Consider the following 24327-nt stretch of genomic DNA (forward strand, 5'->3'; position numbering starts at 1 on the left):
AGGTGCCGAATCCCTTCGTGTCTCGGGAGGCGTATCTGGGGGGTTTTCTATGGCTGGGTGATTTTCTCCAACCATCCACACCATGACATGTGGTCTCTTTGGAACCTCGAGACTTGTAAGATCATACGCGTCCCCCGCTTGATTGCAAAAAGTGGTGATCGAGGTTCAGGTATGATCCAAGAATGTTGTTTGTCATCCTCTCCTGATGATCCAGGTTCAATCTTCATGGTAACAGCTGAAAAATACGCCATTGTTTTTTGTCGGCTGGACTGTAAAAGAAATAGGTTAAGATGGGTGGAAATGTCATATGCTAAACAGTTGAGGAGCATAGTTGGATATGATGATTTCTTATTCTGCCTAACATGTTACAACGGTAAACTATATGCCTTGAACAGTGTGCCTAATAATGGTCATCGCTTTGTAATACACATCGATATTTTGGTTAAGGGTAGAGAAATTATGATAAGTTTATTGCCATATTTGAAGCACCCGTATTGTTACATTAATGGTTGTCGGAGCTCCTTTTCTTTTCTGAAAGGATGTTGTACAGAATTGTTTTACATTAAATTATGGGTTATCAATGTGGGGCATGTGGAAAAGAGAACAGTTGGTGGTTCGAAGTCAACATGTGGATAATGTTGGAAATGTAGTTGTAGAAGCATTGTAAGAGCTTTTCACTAGCCACAGACTATTTAAGAAGGGCCGAAGATAAAATGAGGTAAAGGGTAGTTCTCTGTTCAGTCTGAGTTGGGTCGGCCTGGGTTTACTCGAAATTATGGGAGATATACATGTATAAAAGACGAATATTCAAATCTGATTTGTTTTAATGGTTACCACAGTTACACAACACAGCTAAGTTTATTGTTTTTTTTTTTTTTTTGTTCTCAGAGTGGGCCAAACAGTGAGCTGCCATTAGAAGCGGGTGCAATCCCGAGATCGGTGAAACAAATCTTCGACACATTGGAGGGCCAAAAGGCAGAGTATAGTGTTAAAGTAACATTTTTAGAACTGTATAATGAAGAAATCACTAATCTACTTGCTCCTGAAGAAATATCGAAAACTGGTATTGAGGACAAACAGAAAAAACTCTTGCCTTTAATGGAAGACGGTAAAGGTGGAGTTCTTGTTAGAGGTTTAGAAGAGGAGATCGCGACGAGCGTAAGTGAAATATTCACATAACTTGACCGGGGTCTGCCAAACGTCAACTGCCGAGACTTTAGTAAATAAACAATCAAGGTTATCATTTTTCTGCAAACTGTTTAAAATTTCACATTTCTTGTTAACAAAATCAACAACTTCAGTACCTCGAGAAGTTCTGTGATACTTTTATCACCATGAATGATAAGGTATTTGCTTGATTTGTGTCACTACTTGATGAAACAGTGGTTAACCAAGGGAGGTTAATTCACTGGTTCGTCAAGTAGGGTTAATCACTTCTTTCTGAGGATCGGTGGCTGGATCGTCCGCTGATCTGTCTCCTACACAAGGAAAACACAGCGTGACTCGTAACAAGGAGGATGGGGTGGGTGGTACTCCTTGTTACCACACTCCGGCGTGAGAATCAGTAATTTGCTTGAGAGCAAAGTGTGTGATAGTAGTAAGAGTGAGAGAGTTTGATAAGCAATACCTCAAACCTGGTCCAGGATGGGTATTTATAGACGAGGAGTGAAGGGGGTAATTGAGTGGCTAGACTGACAACGCGCAGCCCCTTCCAGGTGTGTCAGGCTTGTCGGTCACGGAGGTGATGCCACGTCCTACGGTGGTGTCAGTCTGTGCGCCAGTGTCGTTTACGTATGGGCTGACAGATAACTGTCATCAGTGCCACTTGCTGTTTTGGCTACCTGAGTCAAAGTGTTAGTCCCACTTGCGTCGTCAGTAGGATGCGGAGTTAGGCCGCATCGCCGCCTGCGGTAACCGTGGTTATTTCCGCGTCCCTTAGCTTGACGTAGATGTTTATGGGATGCGGTGCAGAGCCGCATCGCCATACTTGGTAACTTCTTTTTATATATCCCTTGTCGTGATGAAAATGTTCATAGGATGCGTTGCTAAGCCGCATCGCTATGTGCAACACCCATTTTCATACACAAGATAAGTCTTCTCATCACTTGACAGATTAGATTCGACCACTACATTCGTGTCACACCCTGGCTTTTGCGGAAGCATGGATTATTTGGTGTGACTTCTTAATACCATAGTAACAATCACAACAATGCTATATGATAAAAATACGTGATGGTCATCCATTAAAATAGTTTAGAAAAATGCACAACATATTGTCTTAAAACATCAATCCCAAAACATATTACAAACCATGACTTGTTTAAAATGAGTTCATAAGACTCAACAAAAGACTACCAACAAAATGAGGATTAGAGTCATGCAACCCGTCCAGGAAGGAGTTACACTTCCCAAACCCTACGACCCTGGATGACATCTTTATTTAGAACGCAACTTGACTATCATGCAACACCCGCCAGATCCGATTAATTCCCTGAAATACATGTAGTTTAAAAATATCAACAAAAAGTTGAGCGAGTTCATGTGTATGTTTGTGTGTATAAGCCTTTAAAATAAGTCTTGTATGTATAAAAGTCCCTGGTATGTAGCAATAAGGAAAAATGATCACCAATGGGTTGCAAAGCCAATGGTATGTGTGAAACTGGTGCAGGAAGACTCAAACCTAGCAAATTTGTCTCCGGTATGAAGACATAGTCACCACTATGGGCCGCCCCGGCCTCATAGGTGTGGGCTCGCTACACCCAAATAGATCTATCACTCATGTCTCGTGGTCCTACAATGAGGATTAATGGCCTTAAGTGTCATGCCCACCGCTCACTTGATCGCGTAGTAAAAACTCTCCTTAAGCTAACAATACCATGTATAAAATGTCGGTAACAAATTGTAACATGTATTCCACCCCCGAAGTATAAAACTAAAAATAGTTAAGAGAAAAGGGGGACATGAACTCACTGTAGTGCGTCTTGTACCAAATCTCAAACTATGTCAGCTACACGACAACCTACAACGTACTAATGTCTATTAGACGAACGGGCCGTGCCTTGGCTTAGAGTTTAATGTTTTGAGTTACCTTTCTTATATTATTCCGAGTGATAATTATGTGTCAAAATAATTTATATTTCAACTTAATTACATGTCGTGTTGGAATAATTGCTTATTCAATATTCTTGTAGTAATACTTCTAAAGTATTTTATATACGCATTTCCTTCCCAAGGATGGGATATTTTACACATGTATGCTCATATCGGAATTATATTTTTAAGTCCTTTTTAGAGAATATATATTTAACCATTTTCATGTATAAAACCAACCTCCGATACTTTGTATTTTGTTACAAAAATTATGGTGAGGTTTATGTTCGAAAAACATAGTCTAAAACATACTAGTAAACACTTGTCTAGAAAACATTTACTAAGTGTTAAAATTTTTAGAAAATTTCGCCATAGTTTCCTTTGTAAATGGAGGTGTCCATGCTAAATAGCATATTATTTTCTTTAGCATATATCACGTTAGATCGTTCTCAAATAACCAACCCGACATTTAGACATGCAAAATACTACTTATGTCATTTCAGTTTTAATATACAAATCTAGGCTGTTTTCGGGCATTTAATAAAATAGTTAACTTATTCAAAAAATTCCCAAATTTTTACAGAATGTCTTCTACGATCCAAATATTATTGTGTAAATATATCGGGGTCCAGTTCATTACCAATATTTTATAGAAAATCATTTACCGGACTGCAATCAGATTTGTCACTTTCTGACTGCAGTCTACGGAATAATTCGTTTAAAATTCACCGCAAGTCCGATTGACGAAATTCCAGTTGGAGGATCACGAAGACATCAGTGATCATCTACAGTATAAAGTTCATGAGCTAGTTCTACTCAGGTTTTAGGTTATGATGAAAAACATGACACACATTTTCTGCAGTAAAAACGCAGCTTGAGCTGCTGTCCAAAAACAGACCTTTAAAAATAGTAAACGACTCGAAAAAATGTGATTCCAGTGCCATTTGATCCGTTTTTCGAAAGTACATAATTTAGGCTTCATAAAATCAATTTTTCGATTTATAATGACCCGGTTACAGCCAGTAGAAGTTGGCTGAAAATGCTAATCAGCATGCTTTTTAGAGTTTAAATGTTACTAAAACGCATCAACAAATGTCCTAACAACGGGTTTATCAAGAAATCAACGATCAAACATCATGCATGCTTTAACCAACCCTAATCCAACAAGATTTCATCTTTATGTAAACTTATGTTCATGTTCCTTGTTCATTATTTTTTTTATGTTCTTGAGTTAAACATCAAACTACAATCTTTCGAATAATCATCATACAAGTAACCAAGAGTGTAATCAAAGAATTACAACTAGCACAAAGGCTAGGGATGAACTTATGAACAAAGGATGATGATGAAGATGGTGTGAGAAAGCAATGTGTGATGTTCCTTCAAAACCTCCAAACTTCAAGCTTCACAAGATTTCTTCTAGCACTTGATTTGAACTTGGAAATGAAATGGATGGATGTTAACGTGGGGTGGTGGCGGCGGATGTATGTAGGCCGAGAGAGGGAGAGAGAGTGAAGATGGTGGAGTGAACTTGTGAGGTGAAGTGATGAGATTAGATTGTGATCTCTAGCCCAACCTACTTATAATCATTGTAATTTCTTGGCAAGAGCAAGACCAATCATAATTAGAGGGAATATTTAATTGGGGATTTGGTGATGATGATGGTGGGTCCCCTATGGGGCCGTAAATATTAAAAGAGGGGTTAATTGTAAATTTTGATCTTAAGTGGGTAATTATTTAGGAGGTTAAGGGTATTATCTAAGGTATTATGTGCATGGCATATTTTTATAGTGTGTTGGGGTAATTGAGACCATAATTAGTTAAAAATAATAAAACAATGTTCCTGACAAAATTTTGGTGTACCGGGTAATGTCCGGTTGTTCGGTTAAGTACCGTTCCGTTAATGTATTAAATTTTACCGTATAGTGTCTTTTATGCATCTTTTTGTAACACAATTAATTCCCAACACTTAGGAAAGCATTCAGGACCATTTAGTCAATTCTCTGCATAATACGAGTATGTTAAAAGCTGAATTTTTGCTGAAAATGCAGAATCCTGCACTTAGAATGAGTTTTAGGCACTTTCCGGCACTCAAACTATCACCTAGTGACACAGTCTTACAGTCCTCACTTCCCTACACACCATACTAGTGTAGTGCTTTGTCCCTGGCCCATACTGGGTCTCAAAACACTGTATGTCTATGTACTGGCACTGTCAGTATATTTCTGAGTTATCCGCTTAACTGTGCTAACTGTGCTTTGTGCATCATGTTTGTCACTAAAGTTTGTATGTAATGAATGGAGTGACAATATGAAATGTGATGCATATGTATGTACGTTACAGAAATCAGAAAGCAGTTCACGTCATCAGTTGTAACTAAGCACAGTCATTAATCACGTAATTAAAATTAATTAATCGTACGGATACCTGGTTTAGTGAGGGTTGTCACAGTTCGCGCGTGCCCGCACGGACGCAGATAAGTTCTTACCGGTGGGAGTATTTGATAAGGGTAATAGTCACTCGCAACCATGTTGGTGCGAGATTTGGGACCATACCCCTTCAAGTCCCCCCTAGTCCAGTGTTGTTTCCTCATGCAAGTTGCATGTGGGAGGAATATTGGACTATTAGATCGAGTTGGTACTTTTGGAGTTGGAGTGGAGAAGATTCTAGGCCCGGTCGGTTGCTCCTGCTTCAAGTAAATCAAATCGGAGATCCGGTAGAGTCGTGTGACGTCTCTTCCGTACCGGTGAGCAAGTTTAGGCTGGGGCTGGAAAGTCAGCTGAGGACTTAGGTAGTGTGATCTACCTTTTTCTGATGTCATCAGGCTTGGTTGCCACCTGTTGGTGTGCCGAACCAACCTTTGAGACGGTGACTGAAGATGTCAGTATCCGCAACTCTAGCTGTAACCTTTGTGGTTGTGGGTGTAATGCGTTAAGTGCCTTGCTGGTGCTTCACGTTTATGAACTGGACATGAAACGATGATCCATACCCTTTGGGGTATTCGTGTTCTTTCAGTTTAGCTCTCAAGTAAGCGCACGTCCTTTGCGGTTACCTCATCCCTGAACGTTGTTGGCCATGTTTGGTCGAACAATGTGAGGATTTTTGCGTCATTGTTGGTCGTGTTTGATCGAACAATGTGAATAGTTCAGTTGAACTATGGGCAAATAAACATGGTCATAGGCATGTTAGTGCCCACCATTGTTTATTCTATGCGGCCCAAAGGTAGGCAAACAAAATCATAGGCAGAGTTGTTACCACTTTTGCTTGGCTTGTTGCTCAATGAGATTACTGCGGATAGTTAGGAATCTGGGTGAAACTCTTCCGCATTCGTTCTGTAGCCACTTTCCTTCACGGGAAGCTGTAGAGCAGTTTTCCTTAAAGTAGCTTTGATCATCTATGTGATGACTTAGTCGTGGCTCTTCCGTAGCTACCGTTCGTATGGTTACGTGTAGCCGCAACGACTCATGAGTGTCTACGGTTTGTAACAGAAGACTTGCTTTAAAAGAGTGTTACACTTGGATGTGGCTCTTGAAGGTTCATGAGTCAGGGTTGCTGATGTGCGATCGCACATCATCCCTAACCTTTCCCTATGGAGAAGCTGTTTGCGTCCCCTCTGTGGTTGTGAACCGGACACGAGGGATTTGAAGCTTGAAGAAGCTTTAAAGCAATGCGAGGACTTTTTCGTCTGAAAATTTTTCGTCTGAAAATTTAAAATTATAAAGGATCGTCCTCGATTATTTTGTTTAAATATTTATACAATATATAAATTGGGTTCCATGACTGTACGCACACTTTTAGTCAAGCTCCGCCACTAACGAGGACTATTTGTTAAACTCACGAGGAAAAACAAAACTAATTTACAAACTTGACATATTTATCAACAAGAAGATTATATGCAGTTATGAACCATCAAAAACCTATAGATTTCGATATAACAGTGTCTTTACCTAGTAGATTACAAAACTTGGTTATTAGGCTAAAGGGTGTGGGGGTCATGATTGAAACATGATTTGCCATTTAGGAACATAAATGGAAGACTATATCATCCCCTTGCTTGATCCACCATGGTTTGCATGGATTAAACCATGGGAACCATGGTCCTCATTTCCATTTTTAAACAAATCATTTCCTTTTTTCTTTATACAAAGATAAATTAAAATAAATAAGGGGCTTGTGGTTTGGGTCATGACCACGCCTTTAGAGTAGTGGTTTTGGATGATTGATTAGAGGTGGGTTACATGTCACTGACATGGAGGGTCATGATGGTCATGAGGGTCATGACCACACCCTATAGCCTTACTTTGTGATTTTTAATACAGTTAATTTCTATTTTAGGTTTAACTTAAAAAAAATAACTAAATAATATTTTTTATATAAATCATGAATTTTTTATTTTTTTTTAACATGTATGAAATAGGTATGGAAATTGAATCATTACTTAAATTTGAGTGATTTTGTTACGAAAAAATATGAACTTTATGAAACACAATATTCCCGTAAATAATATGGAGTTTTGATTTAGTTAAAACATTAAATTTGGAGTGTTATTGGTCAAAGTCGAAGAGACAAAGACTCAAATCAATATGGAGTTTTGATTTAGTTAAAACATTAAATTTGGAGTGTAGTTGGTCAAAGTCGAAGAGACAAAGACTCAAATCACTTAACGCTATAACGGCTAATAATATATATACGATTTAGAATCAAATACAAGCGCTTTAAAAAATAAGAAGTGTACAAAGACTCATAAAAATAAACCCCGTATACCAAAAAAAAAAAAAACTTAAACACTCACTACCACCCAAAAACCTAAACCCCCTACTCACCCCACAAAAAAAAATGGGTGACGAAAAGTAGCGATTTAAAAAAAAAAAATTGTGTGTTTTTTAGAGTTTTTTTTAGCATTTAGTTGTGGGTATAGCTTTATGTTTTAGTTTTTAGCATTTAGTTTGGGTGTGGGGGGAAGGTTTAGGTTTTTTTAAGTTTTTGGGTGTGGGGGGGGGGGTTAGGTTTTTTGGGGTTTTTTTTAGTGAGGTATATATATATCTATACTATATTATAATGCATGAGGGAGGGGTATTTTAAGATACCCAAAAAATAAGAACTTCTTCCCTCTTTATTTATAAAAAGACCCCTAAAATGAGGATAACTTGGTCTTTTAAACACTAATTATATTTTAGTCCCTCATATTGTTACACTCAAATCTTTTTCTTTAACAAAATTATGGCTAATTAGTTACACTTATCCCTTTTCACAACAAATCTATAATTATTTTACGTATTCTTAACGTATTTTATAAACTATAATGTTTTAAAAAAAAATCCAAAGGTACCGTAATAACCTACTCATTTTTGTCGACATTTCGATAGTTGTCCTGATCAGTATTGTTGTGCGGATTAAAATGTACAAGTAGATGATGCATTAGTGTACAAGTGATTAAAGTAATGTGTCTTATCACATTTCAAATGCTCAAGACTCTCTACATTGTTGTCATTAGTATCAGTATAATAATATTCTAACCCTTTTCACTCTGATTTTCGTTTGATTAAGATTGTTCACCAATTTGTTCCGACGACTAGATTAAATTTCAAAACCTTGCACATACTGGTTTGATATGAGCTTTGTTCGTATTCTGTATGTTTGTGTATTTACTTAGTTGGGTGAACACACTTATATGGGTTAGCAGGTAGTAAATTGACATCAAACAAGCTCACTTGTTTTCTCTAATTAGTTATATTAAAAAAAACTTTATATAATACCATCCTCAACAAAATGGAATTTTAGTTTTCAGAAAAAAAAAATTATAAAAACGTTTTTAGAAGCATTTTTGTTTTCATGAAACTTTTTTTTTATAAAAACGTTTTTTTTTAATTTAATAAATAAGTTCCACCAACAAACTTTTAGGAAAAAACTGCATAATTTAAACATAATACATTTTAAAAAACTGAATACCGGATTCTGTTGCATTTTTTTAGGGATTATAAGTTCAAAAAAATACTCTTATAGATAATATTAGTTAGTTGAAAAAAGTTACGTATTATTCAATTCGTTGGTTTATAGGTTCTATATATAGTATAATAATTCATTAGTTTTTTTTTTATTTCAAGAAATTTCTTATTCTTTAGAATTTTTGGTTTATAGATATTTCAATTTTCTGTTGGGTATAATTTTGATTTATTCTTCTATGCTTACACTTAACATATTCATCTCATTTATTATTCAGTGGTTTTGGAGCTTCAAATTCATCCTTTCAGAGCTTTACACATGTATATATGTTTCTAAAACATGATATATTATTCGTTTTTTTATATTATGTTTAACTGTGAACGTCGTTTTTATCCTACGCTATTTATAACAGTAACATGATAAAAATATGCAACTAAAATACTTAACATTTTTTTTCAGTTCCCCAAACTACTCCAGCTACTACTACTGATGTATCAGTTAAAGAGGAGTACAGAGAAGAGACTCATCCTCCAAAGGATGTAACAATCAAACAAGAAGAGATATAGGTAATTCCGAAGGACGTTGATCTCGATGATGACAAATGGTGATGTGACAATATAGATGACATCCTTGAGATGTTTAAGACGTATGATTACTAAATTGATCTCATCATGATGCAAAATATTTGACACTTGAGCTTTTAGTTTTCAACTTTTATATTTAAGACTTGTATTTCCTTATTCGTGTAGTACTTTATATAACTTTTATTTATTTTTAAGACTTATTTTTTCTTATTCGTGTGTTACTTTATTGCTTCAATGGTTTATTGAAGTAATTGATAATTTAAATTCTAAATTTAATAATTACGAGACATGTGTAATACTTATGACATATATCCACCACAATAATGCTACCATAAATGTTAAACTACCAGAAACAAGTGCTGCAATGCAAAGTGTCACACCCGCCGCATCGCGCGGGTACCCTACTAGTATATATATATATATATATATAGAGTAAGGTTAACATACAAAAAGCCTTATCATACATCACGTAGGAGACAATGGTAACCGTTGGATCAGTGGTATAATCACGCATGGGACCACATAATCACGTATGGGACCACATAATCACGCATGGGACTATAATCACGCACGTTCTATGATAATAACGCACGTTATATTTTTTTGTCATGTATGTTAATGTAGGTTAAGCCCTGAAGTACATTATACTTTCTCTCTCTCTATATATATATATATATATATATATATATATATATATATAGAGAGAGAGAGAGAGAGAGTAAGGTTAACATACAAAAAGCCTTATCATACATCACGTAGGAGACAATGGTAACCGTTGGATCAGGGGTATAATCACGCATGGGACCACATAATCACGCATGGGACCACATAATCACGCATGGGACTATAATCACGCACGTTCTATGATAATAACGCACGTTATATTTTTTGTCATGTATGTTAATGTAGGTTAAGCCCTGAAGTACATTATACTTTCTCTCTCTCTCTCTCTCTCTATATATATATATATATATATATATATATATGGGGGGTTAGGTTTTTTAGGGTTTTTTTTAGTGAGGTATATATATATATTTTGCGGGCGGAAGGGGGGGGGGGTTGGGTGGGTGGTTTAGGTTTTTGGGTGGTGGTGGGGTGGGGGTGGGTGTTTAGGTTTTGGGTGGTGGCGTATTGGGTTTAGGTTTTAGGTTCTTAAACACTTGTCACTCTATAATGTCTTCTTAAACTTCTTATTTTTAGAAGCCTTTGTAGAATAACTTAACTCATATATATACATTAAGGTATTTTTTTTAAAGTTCAATCTATTTAGACACCCAAGTATCTAATTTGACACCCATTCGCCACGTATATGACTTGTATACTGTATACAAGTCGTATAGAGCTAACCTTAAACATTCAGAACTGTCAATTTTTGTCTAGCAGCTGGTTGTATACAACTAGTATAGGTTTGTATGAGGCAGATGGATTTTTCTATCATAACTTGGCAAAATGTAGGTTTTAAATTATTTTCTTTAAATATTAATTTTATATGTTTTGTATTTTATCATATCTTGTCGTATCATATCGTATCGTATCATACCGTGTCTTATTGTCTCGTATCGTATATTCTTTTAATATTAATTTTATACATTTTATACATCTTGTATTGAATCGCATGGTATTGTATCATTACGTGCCATATCGTATTGTGTCATGTCATATTATACATTATACGTAACCAACCAAGCATTAAAAACATTGTAGATAAACATCACACATATAAAAAACGGAAACTGCATAAATAATTGCGTACATAATAAGTCTGTACATACATAACTGTCACACCCTGATTTTCCGGTAGGCCCAGACTTGGGGTTTATTTGTGACAGTCGAATAACAGTATCGCAATAAGCATCAGAAGTAAAGGAATTGAAAAGTACAAATGTAAAAACTTGAAATATAATAAATAAATTTAGAGTAAATTACAAGTTTTGTCCATTATGTTTACATCAAATTTCAGGCGTTGTCCTTTAGGCCAAAAGTTGACTGGCGGTGTCCTTTACCTTTCAAAATCTTGCACGTTTTTTCCTTTAGGCCAAACCTGGTTAGAAATCTCAATTAATTCTTGTCATGTGCAATGCAGATGAGGGTAAAATGGTCTTTTTCCCTCTCAACCCTTTCTATTCCCCCATTTACCCACCCCTAAATATTAAAACCCATCCAAGATTTGAACAAATCTTCACCCAGAATTATTTTGATAGCACAACCAAACACCCTCAAAACTGATTATTTTGACTTCACGTTATATGCACATACACGTCTCAACTACATTTATATAAATAATCATAAGCATAATATTTTAATCATAACTAACAATAAAAGCATTGATCATAACCAAGATGTAGGACAGAAACACAAACCATCTTAAAATAGCAACTGTGTTAGAATCAGGCCCAACCAAAGCCACATCCTTATCTCCACCAATCATCTCTTTAGTCTGATCATTAAAATCCAAAACAATAGGCAAAGACATATTCACTCTACACCCATCAATCCTCAAAGAACCAAAATGTAAACTCTGCAAATACTCATCTTCCCTCATAAACCCCTTCAAAGGACTAGCCCACCCGTCGTTAGACGCCTTCTTGGCACTAGTGCATCTCGAAAACGACATCGTAGGGTTATTAAAAACCTTATCCATCGTTCGTAATTCTGACGAGTCGGGGTCAAACTTACCATCAACGGTGGTCTTATGCTTTAAGGTGTTGTACCTTCTGCTTTACCGATCCAAAATTCTTTTTGATTACTGCACATATTCTAGTAAGTTATGGCTGTTGCTTCCAAACCCTTCAATTTCCGGTCATTTTCATGATCTGAATCAAGAAATTTCTACCCTTTAAATGTTCTTCCGATGCATGAATTCAACTGTTTGATTAATAATGATGTTAGAGAACAAATAGATCAACTTCAAAAGCAATCCGCTAGAGATAAATTGGGGGTTTTTGATTCTAGGGCTTGTAGGGTTGAAATTGAGTTTTTGGAAGAAAAAAATTGTTAACCATGAGAGTGATTTGGAGCCGTGAGCGTCTGTTCTTGGTGGTTGGTGGGTTTATTGCGATTAGGTATTGTAGGGTTGAGAGGGAAAAAGACCATTTTACCCTCATGTGCATTGCACATGACAAGAATTAACTGAGATTTCTAACCAGGTTTGGCCTAAAGGACAAAACGTGCAAGATTTTGAAAGGTAAAGGACACCGCCTGTCAACTTTTAGCCAAAAGGACAGCGCCTGCAATTTGATGTAAACATAAAGGGCAAAACTTGTAATTTACTCATAAATTTATAATAAACTTGTTTGGTAAAAATTATCCCACAATGTAGGATCTAATAAAATGGACTTGATACTATAACAGGTCTCTAGCCAAGGAGTCGCAAATTCCAAGGTTTATGACCAAGCCCACTCAAACCTATTTCGTACTTGCTTAACCTGCGGTTAATCTTTAAAATATATCAGTTTTCACTATTAAATACTATTAACCGACTGTTTTGGAATTTTTTTCGAAAATCCTTTGAAAATCATTTGGTATTCATTTTTATTTAGCATTGGGATAAAGTATATTTCTTGCTATCAGTTTTATACGTTTGTCAATTGTAACGCCCGTCTTATTTAATCCAGATTTTAATAATAAGATACACATTTTAATGCTAAAATGTGACTTTACAAAAACTTGTTTTACCAACATTACCAAATAATTACAACGTTTCAAAAATAATTTATAAGTGTTTACATAATTCACTTATAATAACACAATTCAAGATTTGACGCGGAAGCTTCGATTAACATGTGTTCGGTTCTTGCTCGACGCTTGATCTTCATCCGGGACTCTCGACATTCACCTATGATCAAAACCAACTTAGAAGTCAGTTTTGATAGTTAAATAACAAGTACAACAAGAAAATTGGGTCAAATAATCGAAATAAATCAAAAAACATAATTTTTCAACGTTTCAGGTCGTCGCCACGCGCGACGGCCAAAGGGCCTGGCCGCGACGCGACGCCACGGTCTTGTTTCGACAGAATGTTGATGCTGGTGCTGCATAATTCCCAGCATGACTCGATTTCACGGAAACGAGCATAACTCTCTCGTTTTTAATCTGTTTTACCCGATTCTTTTTCCTACGCGCTCGTAATTTAATTCTCTATCTTATAGAGTTAAAATCCAACATCCGGATTAACAAAATTTCAGACTTTTAAGTCTTCGACGTATTACCCTTTTTACCAAATTTTGACCCGTTCGTGATTTTATCAAATAAACATGTTTAATTGATCTATAAACTCATGAGATTCATAATTTCAATATCTCCTGACATATTAATCATAAATCACGGGTTTCTTACTTAATTAAAACCCGTTTACGCTCAAGTGCTTATTTTGACCCATTAAGGGTATTTAAGCACTTTAAAGCTTAAAATCGCTCTCCTTCATTTCTAGCATCATATTCCCACATTTCTTATCAAGTAATCTTCCACCACAACTATATGTGTGATGGATTTAATGTGGATATCTATATGTTCCTAGTTTTACCCCTCGGATTATCGTTTTACGTCAAAGACTCATATAAAGTCATTCGACCCAAGAATTTACATCTTTCACTTTCTATACTTATTCCGAGTATTTATTTAATCATAAAACTTGTTTCCGACCCACCTTTAAGGGTCGTTCGCTCGAATTAGCTTACAAGGGTATTTTGGTCAATTTTCATCCTTCTTTTACTACGAAGGACTTTTAAATACTTGTTTGACCCAAAAATCCAACCTTTTAACTATAATCTTGTGTAAAAACCAATATGTTTCTAAAACACCATAATCATAACTCAATTTATTCGGTTTACCTAAAAGATAACCGAATATCTATATTTTAACCTTGCCTACTCTTATAGAACCTCAAGTTCTACATGATGAGTTGAATCATTATACATACCTGACTCGGATCAATATATTGACCCGTTTCGATACCTTGCCTTAGTAGCCGCTAAGCAATAACGATGTACATATCCATTTGATATTTATTCCTATAATCATATAACTCAACAAACCATTAGTCGATATTGTCAAAGGGTGATAATTTCACCTTTGACCCGTTTGGTCTAAAGAACCATAAAACTCTATGAGATGATATTTATTACCATCTTATCCATATGACTAACTCCGGTTTACACCGTATAGTCGTTTTACTTCCAAACTCTATTTCTAACACATGTTTTGACTCATTTTATTTGTCTAAGCACTTCGTCACTTCCGTGACTTAACGGGTTTTTCTTGTTTGGTTAATTTCCAATACAACTAACTAGGATAAATAAATAACATAGTGTAACGAAATCATAGGTCGCGTACCTTCATAATTCATCAACATTGTTTTCTAACCGTAATTACCCATTCCCGGGGCTTGTCAACCTTAGCGTATCACGTCCATTCCATGGCTTATGCTTTTACAACTCAAATTTAATGAGTGACATTTAAGTCATTTCGACACTACAATTTCAACCATTGTTCGACCCATTTATTTACTTAGTGATCTTCGTCACTTCAACTAAATACCAATTTCATATATTATGCTAATTTAAAGTCTACTAGTGAAAATACGTAATCAAGCATAACGTAACGTGTAACACCCGTTCTTTTAATTCAAGGTTTAACGTATATTTTACGAGAAACAATCAGGTAATTAAGATTACATAAACATCGGAAATACGGGTTTATTAAAAACTTTTACAATCATAAGTCATTCAACAAAACGTGAACGAATTCGTCGTTTAAAATTTTACAACGTGACCAAGTGCGGAAGCATGAATCTATATCGTGTTCGGTTATTCGAGGAGCTTGGTCGTCTTCCGGCATTCTAAAAGAACCTACATTTCATAAACATGAAATGCTTTAGTCATACGGGGATTGAAATAAGTCTAAACAAATCCGGTAATGATAATGGAAGGAAAAAGAATCCCAACGTTAAACTCTTGATCTCAAAACTTGGATTTCCAACTGGCCTCCACCGCAACTTACGGTGGCACCGTAAGTTACGGTTTCCCCTGGTGTGACATGCCCCTACCGTAAATCAGTAGGGGGCTGCCGTAAAGCCTTCAGCTCCACCGTAACTTACGGTGGCACCGTAAGTTACGGTGGCCCCTGCATTCCAGCTTTCCTATTTTGCCGTTTATTGGCACGAAAACTTTCGTATCTTTCAAACCGCTTATCCGTTTGACCCACCGTTTCTTCCTACATGATTGTAATTTGACCCTTCATAATATGGAGTCAAAATCCAACATCCGAATTAACAAAATTTAAGACTTTTAAGTCTTCGGCTTATTACCATTTTTACCAAATTTTGACCCGTTCGCGATTTTATCAAACAAACATGTTTACTTGATCAATAAACTCATGAAAATCATAATTTCAATATTTCCTATCAAATAAATCATAAATCATGGGTTTCTTACTTAGTTAGAACCCGTTTACGTTCAAGTGCTTATTTTGACCCGTTAAGGGTATTTAAGCACTTTAAAGCTTAAAGTTGCTTTCATTCATTTCTAGCGTTATATACAACATTCTTATCAAGTAATCTTCCACCACAACTATAATTGTGGAGGACTTAATGAGGTGATCTATATAATCCGAGTTTTTCTCGTCTGATTGCTAATTTACGACAAAGACTCATATAGAGTTATTTGACCGAAGGTTTACATCTTTCGCTTCTTACACTTATTCCAATTATTTATTTGATCATAAAACTCGTTTCAAAACTACCTTTAAAGGTTGTTTATTCGAATTAGCCAACAAGGGTGTTTTAGTCAATTTTAGTCATTCTTTTACGACGAAGGACTATTAGTGCTTGTTTGAACCCCAAATCCGACCTTTTAACCATATTCTTGTTTAGAAACCAATATGTTTCTAAAACACCTTAATTATAACTCAATTTATTCGCTTTACCTAAAAGATAACCGAATATCTTATTTTAACCTTGTCTAACTGTTATAAAACTCCAAACTCTACATGATGAGTTGTATTATTATACATACCTGGCTCGGATCAATTTATTGACCCGTTTCAATACCTTTCCTTAGTGGCTGCTAAGTGATAGCGATGTAAGCATCCATGTGCTATTTATTTCCTAAAATCATGCATCTTGACAACCCATTAGTCGATATTGTCAAAGGGTGATAATTTCACCTTTTGACCCGTTTGGCCGAATTGACCGATTATATTAGCGAGATGATATTTATTACCACCTCGTATATATATATGACTCGCTCCGATTTACACCGTGCGGTCACTTACTTATAATTCCATTTCTTAACACTTTTTGGCCTACTATGGCTTACGTCATAAATTATCTTTTTCGTAATACGACAAAAGGATATTCTGAAATATATGACCAGTGTAAGATATACTTACCTTGCATCCGAATTACGTTTTTCCTTCATTCTTGCTTTGTTTGACCCTCTTCCTTTCCAAGCCTCCACCTAGCTTGTCAAGCGTCAAACTATCATCATAATTCGTAAGAGGGTTAGATTAGCCATCATTAATTATGACTATTCCATCTTACGGGTTTTACATCAAAATTCACCATTTGATTTCATTTTGGTCAGTTTGACTTTTAAAGGTCAAACTGCCTATTAACATAAGTGATTATATCATAAACCCCGACAATTCATTTAAGCACTTTGTCAAGTATCCGATTGGCATTATTCTTACGCCACCGTTTTAACTACTTTTCAAATCTAAGTTCATGCTATTATTAATACCAATTTAACTTAGCTCTTGATTATCAAAGTTAATTATTCATTTGTTAAGCAAGAACTAAAGGTTTCCATCTCCATGTAAAAACTCGTTTCATCATAGCATTAGACATTCATCCGAACATCAATATAATCAAGTTCTACATATTAATTAGTAGACATCATGATTCCAAACCCTATTTATATGAGCCCAAATCACTAATTTCATCATAATATACTAAACCCCTTTCATGAAAGTATGATCATGTACCCAAATTTCATGATTTAATCAAACACCTTCCGTTTATTCTCATGCATGACGATTCTAAACATAGTCTTATCATCAATTTCATCATAACAATAAAACCCACTTAGCTAGGTGTGGTGATTCAACCAAACACCTAAATCATAGCAATTTATTCTAAATCTTCACTTAGGGTTTGTTCCTAAGCAATCCTATATCTCAAATTCAGCCATAACTTCTATGATTTATGCATAGATCGTATCATGCAAGATTAACAAATTTTCACAACTTCATGAATGTTAGAAATTTGACATACCTTACGATCCCCTTGACTTGATAATCGTTTATTCATGTTTGGTTGTGAATTTGAGCTTCATTTTGACCTTCAATTTGCTGGATTTGTTGAAGGTTTGGCTCCATGGGGAGCTCCCTGATGTCGATCCAGAACACACACTTGAAGTGTGTGTTTTATTTTGATTTTCTTTTATTAAATAACTTTGTTAAGTTATCCCATTTTAACCCCTCGTGTTTGGTTCGTTATTAAGTAGGCCACAACCTACTTATTCATAACAATATTCCCATCTATTAACTAGGTTAAACATTCCTAGTTAAATTAGTGGGTTTGGGGGAATTTATAACTAAGTTTATTTTAAGTCCCGTTAGACCGGGCCTTGTATAAACTTTATTTCCTCAAAGCCTTTATACTAATTTTATTTAATATCAGGTTTATTTATTTAAAATCCTAATACTCACCAGCTTGCTTTTACCTCTAACGGTACTTTACCCATCATCTAGTATTAACGGAGTTTGATTACCAAACCCGTTTTCGGGGTGTTACAAGTCTACCCCCCTTAAAGAGGTTTCGTCCTCGAAACCTTGCTTACATAGTTCATTGAGTTTCTAAACTCAATGCGTTTGACTTGAGTAATCTCTTAAGCATTACTCATACTTTAACCAATTGTTAGCATTACCAGAAAAATTATGGTAATGTCTTTTTGGTTACAGAACCTCTACGTACCTCATATGACATAATGTAACTTGAAATAACGTAATTCCGTTATTTTTTTTACTAGTTTAGTTAACTTAGCGATTTCCATCGCTTTTATATGTTATCGAACTCTTGGTGAATCCGTTACCTTGACCCGTTTAAAGGTCCTTAGTGAAATATTTCACTTTTAGCAATACTTTCTTTTGTTTTCAGATTTATTTATTCGGTTCAGTTATACCGAATCCACCGCTTACAAGCAAACCAATTTTTTTTATTGATTTGAATTACTGGCCTTAACCGGTCTTACTAACTAGACTTATTAGTCCTGTTACTTTTCACCGCTCGCTTGGTTATAATGTGATTTTACTTCACATTATATTTACTAACCGTGATCGTGTCACATCGTGTTTAGTTTGTATCAACCTTTCATTTTCGAAAAATCACTTTTCGAATATATCATCTTGCGCCTACCAGTGTCAAGACTTGAACCTTTCATGCTTAATATTCAAATTTCTATCAGAATTTATATTGGTAACAACGTTATTTCTTACTAAAATCGAAGTTTTAGTTTTAGGATCCTTTCTTTAACTTTTGTCAACTATCCATACCATGATATTGACAGTCCATAGTTTATTCTTTTAAAATCTTAGTTTTATACGAGGGATCGTAACAAGTTCCCTTACCTCACACTATTGACCCGTAGGTCCCTTCACTTAACCTCGTAGGCTATTTCCTTAGGCTCTCACCTTTTTGAGGCGAGGCCCTTATAATCCTTTTGCTCTAATTAATATCCCGTAGGTTATGATGATCCCGTAGATCATCTTTTATTCGAGTTTTCATTCAAAGGTGTATACATTTATACACGCATATGGCGTTAAGGCACCCCTTCTTATGTTTTAGAATTATTCACCTTTACTTTTTGGATTTCTTTTGACCTTGACCGTAGTCTAAGGCTACATTGTTTTCTCTTGAATTATCTTTCTGACTTTGTCTTTAAGTTTGACGTTTTAGAAAAACGACCCGTTAAGGGACATATTTGCATTTTCCAGGTTCGAGTGTAAGTACACTCCCTCCCAATACTTGTCTAGATCATTTTACATGTTTGCGTTTTCTGGGTTCGAGTGTAAGTACACTCCCTCCCAATACTTGTCTAAATCATTTACTTGTTTCTTTGTCCCTTCTCTCGGGCTCATTATCCTAATGTAATACGCTTCCGTCACACGGCCGTGCGTTTACATTATTATCAAATATTTTGCTCATTTGATCCATTTGGGTACTTTTTAAGTTAGTCCCATTCACCCTGCCCTTACTACATCGGATGTAAATATGTCCGCTATAAGAAACTCATGGTATCATATGCCACTACTTACTTGGCCAGAGTAAGCGATTAACACATGACATACACGACCTTTTTATAGTTTTCACATCACGCCCTATGTAAGTAATGCCTCTATTTAGTTCTCTTGGAAACAATATCCTGGATAGGTATTCTATTCAGGTTTTTCCAAGTTTTCAATCTACATATGCAACTGTCAGTTTCTACGTATTTGTTGCATATTTATATTCATGCCATAATTTAAATGTGCACCTGGTAAATGCTTGCCCTAACGGGCTTTTCTTGCCATTAGCCTTGTTCGCGACCATTATGCGATTTAGGTCCTTAATGGGCATGCTCTTCTTGTCATATCTCGGACCATTCCATCATCATATCCACAATTCGTTTGACTCTCGTCGTCTTCAAACGCGAGTGTCCTTCAATTAAAACATTCACAAAAGTTAGTAACATCTACTTCAATAATCGCCCGTATTCTAATACAAGGCCTTTTCTACTATACGCGTCAATGCACGTATTTTCGTCAACTATATCAATCATTTCAATTGGGGTAACGTGTAACACACGGTAGCCCTATGTGTTGTTTACAACACTTTAGCATACATGTACTTACCGGATTTGCGATCAAGCCACGAACCGAACACTAATCTTTATCAAGAGCGTAAGGTTTAAGTCCAAGCATAGTTTTCCCACCATACTTCAATCTCTTAAACAAGGGCTCTGATACCAACTTGTAACACCCGTTCTTATAATTCAAGGTTTAATGTATATTTTACGAGAAACAATCAGGTAATTAAGATTACATAAACATCGGAAATACGGGTTTATTAAAAACTTTTACAATCACAAGTCATTCAACAAAACGTGAACGAATTCGTCGTTTAAAATTTTACAACGTGACCAAGTGCGGAAGCATGAATCTATATCGTGTTCGGTTATTCGAGGAGCTTGGTCGTCTTTCGGCATTCTAAAAGAACCTACATTTCATAAACATGAAATGCTTTAGTCATACGGGGATTGAAATAAGTCTAAACAAATCCGGTAATGATAATGGAAGGAAAAAGAATCCCAACGTTAAACTCTTGATCTCAAAACTTGGATTTCCAACTGGCCTCCACCGCAACTTACGGTGGCACCGTAAGTTACGGTTTCCCCTGGTGTGACATGCCCCTACCGTAAATCAGTAGGGGGCTGCCGTAAAGCCTTCAGCTCCACCGTAACTTACGGTGGCACCGTAAGTTACGGTGGCCCCTGCATTCCAGCTTTCCTATTTTGCCGTTTATTGGCACGAAAACTTTCGTATCTTTCAAACCGCTTATCCGTTTGACCCACCGTTTCTTCCTACATGATTGTAATTTGACCCTTCATAATATGGAGTCAAAATCCAACATCCGAATTAACAAAATTTAAGACTTTTAAGTCTTCGGCTTATTACCATTTTTACCAAATTTTGACCCGTTCGCGATTTTATCAAACAAACATGTTTACTTGATCAATAAACTCATGAAAATCATAATTTCAATATTTCCTATCAAATAAATCATAAATCATGGGTTTCTTACTTAGTTAGAACCCGTTTACGTTCAAGTGCTTATTTTGACCCGTTAAGGGTATTTAAGCACTTTAAAGCTTAAAGTTGCTTTCATTCATTTCTAGCGTTATATACAACATTCTTATCAAGTAATCTTCCACCACAACTATAATTGTGGAGGACTTAATGAGGTGATCTATATAATCCGAGTTTTTCTCGTCTGATTGCTAATTTACGACAAAGACTCATATAGAGTTATTTGACCGAAGGTTTACATCTTTCGCTTCTTACACTTATTCCAATTATTTATTTGATCATAAAACTCGTTTCAAAACTACCTTTAAAGGTTGTTTATTCGAATTAGCCAACAAGGGCGTTTTAGTCAATTTTAGTCATTCTTTTACGACGAAGGACTATTAGTGCTTGTTTGAACCCCAAATCCGACCTTTTAACCATATTCTTGTTTAGAAACCAATATGTTTCTAAAACACCTTAATTATAACTCAATTTATTCGCTTTACCTAAAAGATAACCGAATATCTTATTTTAACCTTGTCTAACTGTTATAAAACTCCAAACTCTACATGATGAGTTGTATTATTATACATACCTGGCTCGGATCAATTTATTGACCCGTTTCAATACCTTTCCTTAGTGGCTGCTAAGTGATAGCGATGTAAGCATCCATGTGCTATTTATTTCCTAAAATCATGCATCTTGACAACCCATTAGTCGATATTGTCAAAGGGTGATAATTTCACCTTTTGACCCGTTTGGCCGAATTGACCGATTATATTAGCGAGATGATATTTATTACCACCTCGTATATATATATGACTCGCTCCGATTTACACCGTGCGGTCACTTACTTATAATTCCATTTCTTAACACTTTTTGGCCTACTATGGCTTACGTCATAAATTATCTTTTTCGTAATACGACAAAAGGATATTCTGAAATATATGACCAGTGTAAGATATACTTACCTTGCATCCGAATTACGTTTTTCCTTCATTCTTGCTTTGTTTGACCCTCTTCCTTTCCAAGCCTCCACCTAGCTTGTCAAGCGTCAAACTATCATCATAATTCGTAAGAGGGTTAGATTAGCCATCATTAATTATGACTATTCCATCTTACGGGTTTTACATCAAAATTCACCATTTGATTTCATTTTGGTCAGTTTGACTTTTAAAGGTCAAACTGCCTATTAACATAAGTGATTATATCATAAACCCCGACAATTCATTTAAGCACTTTGTCAAGTATCCGATTGGCATTATTCTTACGCCACCGTTTTAACTACTTTTCAAATCTAAGTTCATGCTATTATTAATACCAATTTAACTTAGCTCTTGATTATCAAAGTTAATTATTCATTTGTTAAGCAAGAACTAAAGGTTTCCATCTCCATGTAAAAACTCGTTTCATCATAGCATTAGACATTCATCCCAACATCAATATAATCAAGTTCTACATATTTCCAAACCCTATTTATATGAGCCCAAATCACTAATTTCATCATAATATACTAAACCCCTTTCATGAAAGTATGATCATGTACCCAAATTTCATGATTTAATCAAACACCTTCCGTTTATTCTCATGCATGACGATTCTAAACATAGTCTTATCATCAATTTCATCATAACAATAAAACCCACTTAGCTAGGGGTGGTGATTCAACCAAACACCTAAATCATAGCAATTTATTCTAAATCTTCACTTAGGGTTTGTTCCTAAGCAATCCTATATCTCAAATTCAGCCATAACTTCTATGATTCATGCATAGATCGTATCATGCAAGATTAACAAATTTTCACAACTTCATGAATGTTAGAAATTCGACATACCTTACGATCCCCTTGACTTGATAATCGTTTATTCATGTTTGGTTGTGAATTTGAGCTTCATTTTGACCTTCAATTTGTTGGATTTGTTGAAGGTTAGGGTTTGGCTCCATGGGGAGCTCCCTGATGTCGATCCAGAACACACACTTGAAGTGTGTGTTTTATTTTGATTTTCTTTTATTAAATAACTTTGTTAAGTTATCCCATTTTAACCCCTCGTGTTTGGTTCGTTATTAAGTAGGCCACAACCTACTTATTCCTAACAATATTCCCATCTATTAACTAGGTTAAACATTCCTAGTTAAATTAGTGGGTTTGGGGGAATTTATAACTAAGTTTATTCTAAGTCCCGTTAGACCGGGCCTTGTATAAACTTTATTTCCTCAAAGCCTTTATACTAATTTTATTTAATATTAGGTTTATTTATTTAAAATCCTAATACTCACCAGCTTGCTTTTACCTCTAACGGTACTTTACCCATCATCTAGTATTAACGGAGTTTGATTACCAAACCCGTTTTCGGGGTGTTACAAGTAACGAAACCGTAGTTACGTACCTTTTAAGCATCCTTTTCAAACGCGTATCTCCACCGGCTTGTCCACTTGACGATCCGGATTCCTTGCCTAAAGAGTTCAATTCACAATCGTTTTAGAACCCTTTTTATAAGTTTTAACGCATAATTCATCTCATCTTTTTAATATGCGTTTTTGTTCAGAATTTTGATATTTAGCCCTCTTTTAGGCATTTCTACAAACACTTAAAGGGCATTATTTTTCTAATCCAACAACCAAGTCTCATGATTAGTTATTTTTCCAAATTTTAACATCTACACAATGTTCATATATCAAAATTCACATTCATATTCTGGATTTATTTCATTTAGCCCAAATAACACTAGTTTAACAAATCGTGATTCTAGTGTTCATCATGTTTCTACTAAACCCATTACACACATAATGGATGATTATGAATTTCATGGTTTAGGCGCAAATTCAACAAACTAATGGCTAGGGTTTACTCCTAGACATGATTTCTTTACTGTTTCGTCCAAACAACTT

The 24327-nt window shown here is 35.5% G+C and overlaps 1 protein-coding gene across 1 annotated transcript; it reads left to right on the top strand.

The window, feature by feature from the left end:
- The first annotated feature begins 775 nt into the window (after positions 1-775).
- On the top strand, positions 776-9599 carry LOC110901535 (kinesin-like protein KIN-5C). The gene is made up of 4 exons (XM_022148356.1): positions 776-790; positions 889-1158; positions 7508-7586; positions 9493-9599. Exons 1-4 carry the CDS (start codon positions 776-778, stop codon positions 9597-9599), a joined length of 471 nt encoding a protein of 156 aa, XP_022004048.1.
- Positions 9600-24327: the final 14728 nt, after the last annotated feature.

Source organism: Helianthus annuus, chromosome 13, assembly GCF_002127325.2.
Source record: "Helianthus annuus cultivar XRQ/B chromosome 13, HanXRQr2.0-SUNRISE, whole genome shotgun sequence".
Classification (NCBI taxonomy): domain Eukaryota; kingdom Viridiplantae; phylum Streptophyta; class Magnoliopsida; order Asterales; family Asteraceae; genus Helianthus; species Helianthus annuus.

Excerpts from the sequence above, each read along its gene's own strand:
- LOC110901535 (XM_022148356.1), top strand. Across the intron at positions 1,159-7,507 it reads AAGAGGAGATCGCGACGAGC|GTATGGAAATTGAATCATTA; the intron begins GTAAGTGAAATA and ends TGTATGAAATAG. Across the intron at positions 7,587-9,492 it reads TTATGAAACACAATATTCCC|TTCCCCAAACTACTCCAGCT; the intron begins GTAAATAATATG and ends ATTTTTTTTCAG.